The 8,709-nt window shown below is 43.9% G+C and overlaps 2 protein-coding genes across 10 annotated transcripts in view; one reads left to right on the top strand and one right to left on the bottom strand.

The window, feature by feature from the left end:
* arhgap9 (Rho GTPase activating protein 9) overlaps nt 1-5,181 on the bottom strand; it is a 91,470-nt gene extending 86,289 nt beyond the window's left edge. For 2 of the 5 annotated variants that reach the window (XM_042330057.1, XM_042330060.1), the window contains exon 1: nt 4,990-5,146. The gene's annotated coding sequence lies outside the window, so the exon portion shown is untranslated. Of the gene's footprint in view, nt 1-1,534; nt 1,616-4,989 lie in introns of all 5 variants that reach the window. The other 3 variants (XM_042330058.1, XM_042330067.1, XM_042330063.1) reach the window with 3 other exon arrangements.
* Nucleotides 5,182-5,629: 448 nt separating this feature from the next.
* Nucleotides 5,630-8,709, top strand: part of mars1 (methionyl-tRNA synthetase 1) — a 45,752-nt gene continuing 42,672 nt past the window's right edge. For 2 of the 5 annotated variants that reach the window (XM_042330045.1, XM_042330042.1), the window contains exon 1: nt 5,633-5,898. In XM_042330045.1, the coding sequence (XP_042185979.1) occupies nt 5,796-5,898 (103 nt within the window). In that variant the 5' untranslated portion in view covers nt 5,633-5,795. Of the gene's footprint in view, nt 5,899-8,709 lie in introns of all 5 variants that reach the window. The other 3 variants (XM_042330053.1, XM_042330055.1, XM_042330050.1) reach the window with 3 other exon arrangements.

Below are 8,709 nucleotides of genomic sequence, written 5' to 3'. Positions count from 1 at the left end.
AACATCAATATAGTTAGTGTGGAGCTGGCATCAATAGTCAGTTAGTTGTAGAGGCAGCATCAATACCATCAGTTAGTTGTGGAGCTGGCAACATCAATACTCAGTTAGTTGTGGAGCTGGCAGCATCAATAGTCAGTTAGTTGTAGAGCTGGCAGCATCAATACTCAGTTAGTTGTGGAGCTGGCAGCATCAATACTCAGTTAGTTGTGGAGCTGGCAACATCAATACTCAGTTAGTTGTAGAGCTGGCAGCATCAATACTCAGTTAGTTGTAGAGCTGGCAGCATCAATACTCAGTTAGTTGTGGAGCTGGCAGCATCAATACTCAGTTAGTTGTGGAGATGGCAACATCAATACTCAGTTAGTTGTGGAGATGGCAACATCAATACTCAGTTAGTTGTGGTGCTGGTTTCATCAAGGATGTGGTGGCGTGGGCCATGCACGTACAGATGTACTTCCTTCATTTGATCACTATGCTGCCGCAGAGAATTTTCAGGAAATGGAAATGTTTTGTGTATTCGAGTTTTAAAAAAGGCTACTAAAGTTTGTAATTTCCACTCTAAAATGTCAGACTTAATTTATCCTTACAAAAAATGTATCAACCCCTACACAATGTATATTAATTGATCCACAGTTGGCCCTCCCTGCCCTGCAATGACACTCCATCCTATGTGGATACAACATGACTGTGTGTGTGCGTGTGTGAGAAAGAGGGTGGATCTGCTCCAATACATTTTGTTACCCTGTAGAACTCAGCATTATTGTAAATCCATGTTGCAATCATCCTCAAACTGTGGCTGTGACTCAATAAGGACGAAATGACTTGACTGATTTGCTAGACACCTTTGTAGCATGTGACTTTCTGGAAATATTCCCCAAACCTCACTGGACTATTCAGAAATAGGTTAATACTAATTTAATAATAGTGTTTCACTTTCCATGTATTTGGATTTCATAGTGACACTTATGTTTGAGAAATAGATTTATATCATTTAAAAAAATGTAAGCTATTACTCCATTTTTGCGTAGGTTTATGCAATTGTGTTGTAATTTATAATCCTTACTAATGCTTTCTAAAATTCCCCAGCAGGGCCATAACAGGTTCACGGCATGCTCTCTTTTTTTTATTTAGGACCATTAGAGACAGGAAGCTTAGCATTACAATAAGTATTCGTCCCAAACGGCACCCCATTCCCTATCTAGTGTACTACTGCACTCAGGGGCTCCCGAGTGGCGCAGCGGTCTAAGGCATTGCATCTCAGTGCTAGAGGCATCACTACAGACAGCCTGGTTCGAATCCAAGCTGTATCACAACTGGATGTGATTTGGAGTCCCATAAGGGCAGCGCACAATTGGCCCAGCGTCGCCCGGGTTTGGCCGGTGTAGGTTGTCATTGTAAATAAGAATTTGTTCTTAACTGACTTGCCTGGTTAAATAAAACATTTTGACCATTGGCCCTGGTTAAAAGTAGTGCACTAAATAGGGAAAAGGGTGCCATTTGGGAGAAAGACTAAGTCAACCTGACATCACCTTACCTTTCATTGTATGTTTTGTTATTAAAATGTCTCTGACGTCAGAGGAACAGGACTGTCGGCTGTGGCTCTCACTGTTCCTTTCTGGAGAACAAGAGTGCAAGGTGTATAAAATCTCTGTTTATAAGACATGAAAGGAGAAAAATCTCGTCCTTTTTTCCAGTAATGGGTTAGAATAAGAACCAATGTTTCATTTCCAGAAGTGTCTTGAACGCAGGCAGCACTCCAACACAGCAACCTGTGGCTGCAGAGTCGAGAGGCTGGTTGAACCTATAGATACACACATCATTGGCTGAAAGCCCCAGTCTGAGGTTTGTGTCCCAAATTGCACCCTATTCCCTATATAAGCCCTATGGGCCCTGGTCAAAAGTAGTGCACTATGAAGGGAATGGGGTGCCATTTTGGAATTCAACCTGACTCCCACTGGCCTCCATGCACCATCCCAGAAGCCTGCAGCTCATCCATTGATGTTTCTGATGAAGAGCACAGAGACCATTGATCCACCAGGGATGGGAGGGAGGCAGGGATCTGTCACAAGCTATCAGCCAAGTCAAAGACCCACTTTCTGCAACAGTAACATCGCAGTGTGAATCAGTCACAGAGCGTGTGATGTGGCCAGGGACCATTGCAGTGCATTAAACCTCCCTATAGACAGTGCAAACTCAAACACTGTAGCAACACAAAGAAACATTTTCAGAGCACAGTGTATAGTATAAACAGCTGAAATGCCTGTGGATGTTGTAGTGTATCTTGTAGTGTCCTGCTGTGGCCTGTTCTGTTTTGTCCTGTAGTGTCCTGTCCTGTTTTGTCCAGTCCTGTCCTGTCCTGTCCTGTAGTGTCCTGTCCTGTTTTGTCCAGTCCTGTAGTGTCCTGTCCTATAGTGTCCTGTCCTGTTTTGTCCTGTCCTGTGACCTGGACTGTCCTGTTTTGTCCAGTCCTGTCCTGTTTTGTCCTGTCCTGTGGCCTGTCCTTTTTTGTCCTGTCCTGTGGCCTGGCCTGTCCTGTTTTGTCCTATCATGTGGCCTGTCCTGTGGCCTGTCCTTTTTTGTCCTGTCCTGTTTTGTCCTGTGCAACTTCTCTCTCTCTCCATAAAAAGTCACTGCTCCAGCCAATCAAACTGATAGAACTGAGCTTAAAAAACGGTTGAACTTAGAATTGATGAAAGTTACCTCGTTACCTCATCAAACCTACTTCGTGGGATACCCCTCCACTCTGCTCAGACAGAGAGAAAGATGACCAAATGGAAAGAAAACTTCTAACTGTTTCCATTGCATATTATCATGTGCTTTTCTTATTGGCTGTACCTTTAGTCAAAGTAGTGTAAGTGAAACATGCAAATGTGCAGTAGGCTAGGCTTCAAACAAAGAACCTTCTCTGACAGCATTAGTCACACTTGCTTCAAACCTTTTATAGATTCTATGATGTCATAGTTTCTGTGTTTTGAACTGAGAAAAACGGATGGAGAAAATGGAGAATGCTAAAATACTATTCTACTGCAGTGATGAAATATAGAACAACTGAATAAGTGTGATGATGGCCTCAGTGCACATCTAAAACCTCAAAGCTGAGTTCACTCAGTCCCACAACCTCAAAGGACATCTCAGCTATGCTTCATATCCTGTAGATTTTCAGGAGACGTGAACAATGTATTTTACCTTTATCTTACCAGGTACGTTGACTGAGAACACATTCTCGTTTACAGCAACGACCTGGTGAATAATTACAGGGGAGGGGGGTGAATGAGCCAATTGGAAGCTGGGGATGATTAGGTGTCCATGATGGTATGAGGCCCAGATTGGCAATTTAGCCAGGACACCGGGGTCTTTAGTGAGCATAGAGAGTCGGGACACCCGTTTAACGTCCCATCCCAAAGACGGCACCCTACAACCGAAACGAAACAAAATCATACAGGATGTATTGGCAAAGTGGGTGGGGTTATATCCTTCCTGTTTGGCCCTGTCCGGGGGTGTCCTCGGATGGGGCCACAGTGTCTCCTGACCCCTCCTGTCTCAGCCTCCAGTATTTATGCTGCAGTAGTTTATGTGTCGGGGGCTAGGGTCAGTTTGTTATATCTGGAGTACTTCTCCTGTCCTATTCGGTGTCCTGTGTGAATCTAAGTGTGCGTTCTCCAATTCTCTCCTTCTCTCTTTCTTTCTCTCTCTCGGAGGACCTGAGCCCTAGGACCATGCCCCAGGACTACCTGACATGATGACTCCTTGCTGTCCCCAGTCCACCTGGCCGTGCTGCTGCTCCAGTTTCAACTGTTCTGCCTTATTATTATTCGACCATGCTGGTCATTTATGAACATTTGAACATCTTGGCCATGTTCTGTTAAAATCTCCACCCGGCACAGCCAGAAGAGGACTGGCCACCCCACATATGCTCTCTCTAATTCTCTCTTTCTTTCTCTCTCTCGGAGGACCTGTGCCCTAGGACCATGCCCCAGGACTACCTGACATGATGACTCCTTGCTGTCCCCAGTCCATCTGACCGTGCTGCTGCTCCAGTTTCAACTGTTCTGCCTTATTATTATACGACCATGCTGGTCATCTATGAACATTTGAACATCTTGGCCATGTTCTGTTATAATCTCCACCCGGCACAGCCAGAAGAGGAATGGCCACCCCACATAGCCTGGTTCCTCTCTAGGTTTCTTCCTAGGTTTTGGCCTTTCTAGGGAGTTTTTCCTAGCCACCGTGCTTCTACACCTGCATTGCTTGCTGTTTGGGGTTTTAGGCTGGGTTTCTGTACAGCACTTTGAGATATCAGCTGATGTACGAAGGGCTATATAAATAAATTTGATTTGATGTCGAAAACAATATGAAGGGAACTTTTTTGGTCGAAAATGTTACATTCTTGTGTTGTGTTATGGTTGTGGGAAAAAATGAAAATGATGAGCATTCAAATTTGATAGCACTAACAAAACAATGTGTGGTGTATGTGTGTAATAAAAAATAGTGGAGATTTTAAGTTGAGCCTCTGTCAGTAAGGGCTAATGATGACCTATATCACCCAGTAGCCTACACCTGCTCAGCTCCTTCAGACACCACAACAGCTTGGGATGGACCCTCATAAATAATGCAAATAGTTTAACTTGGCAATTTCACCAAAGTACTACTGACTACATACAACCACGAAATGATTTGCTATTATAAAGTGCAGGTCTATTTATAGACTACAGAGTTGTTTAATCCCGATTTTCTGGTGTTTTCAATGTGTATTATTTACTGACAATAACACCACACGAGCTTTGAAATTAAAGATATAGTTGCAAAAGGACTCAATAACTTATAGGCTATACAGTAACTGACAATTCTAATACATCGCTAACTGACAAATTGTGAACTACATAACAAAAAAACATTTATATTTTAAATGTTCTAAATTACTTTGCAGAATAAAATATATAAATATATGTCTCTAAATGCTAGAACAACCTAAAACAAGCAGTTTCTCACCTTTAGGAGGTCGGTGCGGTGTGTGTCATCAATTATTTTGCTATTAAAAACGGTGATCCCAAGTGTACACTAGCGAGCGAACGATATCCACCGAAATGATCGCATCCGCATCCTCCAGTGCCTTGCGATATTTTCAGCATGGTCGCTTTCTCCTCTTGCCTGGCTACTCAAACTCATTCAACACGTCAAACGCTACGCCACGCCCACTGACGTCAGTTCCTCCTCTGATAGGGCAGCGGAAGAATTCCGTTTGAGTCGTCAGGCAATTTGTCCTCTGTCACGTGATGCAGCTTTTTAAAAACAACGCTGACAATCGAGTTGAGCTTTCGATGGGTGTAAAATGTGCACAGTTGCATACAAGACTTAACCTACACAGGGAGGGAAGATACATTATAATATTCATTCTCGTTCAGATGATAAAAAAAAGATCTCTCTAGGTTACATCAACGTATTTGGCCACCGATTGGTTCAAAATATCCCATGTGATTTTGCATGAACCAATCATATTTTGTGTAAGGAGCGCGTCAGTTTGTTGTAGCGTCGCTTCAATACGCACTGATGGGAATTGTGGTCCTTCATAGTCTGATTTTACAGGTTTAACACGTCTTGATAAACTCCAGAAAACTTCAATGTGCGCCATTTGCAAAAAAAGTGCAACTGAACCCAGGTTGCATCAGCGCGTTGAGTAGCACTTACCGGCGGAGTTACATGCTGTTAGATATTAACATTTTCTTGTCATTTCCAGTACTTTATCAAGTTATATCTAGGTATTTCAGTCCAAAAGCAGTTGAATTAGAGGCAGCTAGATGAAACTATTCGTGAGTGACGGAAATCCGCACTGTGTTAAAGTGCTAGCAGTGCTCGAATTTACGGGAGTCAAATGTGACGTTAAACATGTCAACCACGAAGGTAAGAGAATAACGTTACCTAGACGTGCTAGCTGCCAGGTTGCCTGCTAACTGGCTAACACATGGTGTGTCAGATCATTGATACCTTTACATGTCCCGTTGGTACTAACTAACCACTAGGCTGGTTAGTTAGCAGATTTGTTGTTCTTGTAAAGAGGAGCCATTCATTTCATGGAGCCTGGCCATCAGGTTTGACACATTGCCAGATCAGATCCGTCTACTCCACTACTGTTGTCAAGGTTGGTTGAATCTCAGAATAGAAGATCAGTATTCGGGATTGAATGGTAATGACACTTTCACCCAAGTGCCATCAGTGAGTCACAGAGCTGGCAAACAAGATCACATCCACTGCCCACACACACATCCACTGCCCACACACACATCCACTGCCCACACACACATCCACTGCCCACACACACATCCACTGCCCACACACACATCCACTGCCCACACACACATCCACTGCCCACACACACCATCCACTCCACTGCCCACACACACATCCACTGCCCACACACACATCCACTGCCCACTCCACTGCCCACACACACATCATCCACTGCCCACACACACATCCACTGCCCACACACACATCCACTGCCCACACACACCACTGCCCACACACATGAATTAATTGACCAACTTGACCTGTGACAGCTGAGAACTGACCAGAAAAGGCTACAGCTAGGTCTATTGCCATGATTGTGTTGTTCCAACAATATACAGTAGTGCTGTATGCCTCTTTCCCACCAGGTGAACACAATGTAGAGACAGTCCTCTGCATATTTAGTCTACTGGCTTTACATTGTTTACATGGCATGCAGTCACTGAAAAAATAACACAGACCGTTAGACCTTAGGTTTCTTAACACTAGTACCTCCACAGGCTAACGGCCACTGACGCTTTGATTTAGTTGAAAAATACCAATGTCCTGTTTCTTTCCTGACATTTCCTAAATGTTTGTACTTTATATTGCTCATTTTGTCAAAGTTTTCTTTCAAAATCACAAACAGAAAAGTATTTAGAGCTTTTTTTTACCTGTTTTTATAAAAAAAAATAACTTATACCCAACTTAACCCCCAAGGCAATCTACTGTAGGACATTGGTACCCAGCCAGGCGCTAATGTGACTCTCTCTCCTCACTGAATGAATGACAGATGGATAACTGTGCACCTTACTTCACAATTGAATTTGAATTAGGCCTAACTGAAAGATGAGGGTGAAGAGTTTGATTTTAATTTCCAGAGACAATAATGACTTTATTATGCCAATTTAACAGCAGTAAATAATGAGTGCCTTGAGGGTTAATACCATTCTCTCTTTTACGTTTTACTTTGGAAAAAGAAACCGCTTAGGAAGGTTTTTATTTACTATAACTTTATTACTAATCACATTGATCGGAAGGGAAATGAATACATGTTGCAGTAAGACTTTATAATACTGCGAGACATATCCTTGACTCTATCCAGCGACGTCAATGATTCCTGCCCACTGAAGGAATAGTTGATGAAATAACTTTGCACAATCAATCTAATTTAAACGAGGTCTAACTGAAAATGAGGACGAAGAGGTCGATTTAATTCAGAACAACAATAGTGTCATGATGAGTTTGTGTTATTCCTATTGATTGGCGCTCATGGTAATAATTTGACCGGGTTGATACCGTTTTTACTTTGTAAAAAGACGCTGTTACGAAGACTGTTTTACTTACTGTAACTCTATTATAAATCCAATGTAAGGGGATTGGAAACATGCTGTGTGTTGCAGTCGGCCTTTTAGAATAATACACAACATATCCTTGACTCCAAGTTGATGAGTGGAAAACAAAACGACGCCAGTCAACCTGCACAGCCGGCCCATCCAAACTACACCTAAACTCAGTCAACCTGCACAGCCGGCCCATCCAAACTACACCTAAACTCAGTCAACCTGCACAGCCGGCCCATCCAAACTACACCTAAACTCAGTCAACCTGCACAGCCGGCCCATCCAAACTACACCTAAACTCAGTCAACCTGCACAGCCGGCCCATCCAAACTACACCTAAACTCAGTCAACCTGCACAGCCGGCCCATCCAAACTACACCTAAATTCAGTCAACCTGCACAGCCGGCCCATCCAAACTACACCTAAACTCAGTCAACCTGCACAGCCGGCCCATCCAAACTACACCTAAACTCAGTCAACCTGCACAGCCGGCCCATCCAAACTACACCTAAACTCAGTCAACCTGCACAGCCGGCACATCTAAACTACACCTAAACAGTCAACCTGCACATTAAACTACACCTATCAACCTGCACAGCCGGCCCATCCAAACTACACCTAAACTCAGTCAACCTGCACAGCCGGCTCATCCAAACTACCCTAGTCTCAGTCAACCTGCACAGCCGGCCCATCCAAACTACACCTTAAACTCAGTCAACCTGCACAGCCGGCCCATCCAAACTACACTTAAACTCAGTCAACCTGCACAGCCGGCCCATCCAAACTACACCTAAACTCAGTCAACCTGCACAGCCGGCCCATCCAAACTACACCTAAACTCAGTCAACCTGCACAGCCGGCCCATCCAAACAAAACTACACCTGCAACTCAAACTCAACCTGCACAGCCGGCCCATCCAAACTACACCTAAACTCAATCAACCTGCACAGCCGGCCCATCCAAACTACACCTATCAAACCTGCACAGCCGGCCCATCCAAACTCACCTAAACTCAGTCAACCTGCACAGCCGGCCCATCCAAACTACACCTTAAACTCAGTCAACCTGCACAGCCGGCCCATCCAAACTACACCTTAAACTCAAT

Source organism: Oncorhynchus tshawytscha, linkage group LG02 (genome assembly GCF_018296145.1).
Source record: "Oncorhynchus tshawytscha isolate Ot180627B linkage group LG02, Otsh_v2.0, whole genome shotgun sequence".
NCBI classification, from domain to species: Eukaryota; Metazoa; Chordata; class Actinopteri; order Salmoniformes; family Salmonidae; genus Oncorhynchus; species Oncorhynchus tshawytscha.
Note: the sequence above shows the minus strand (reverse complement) of the source record. Positions and strands in the feature narration are given on the sequence as shown.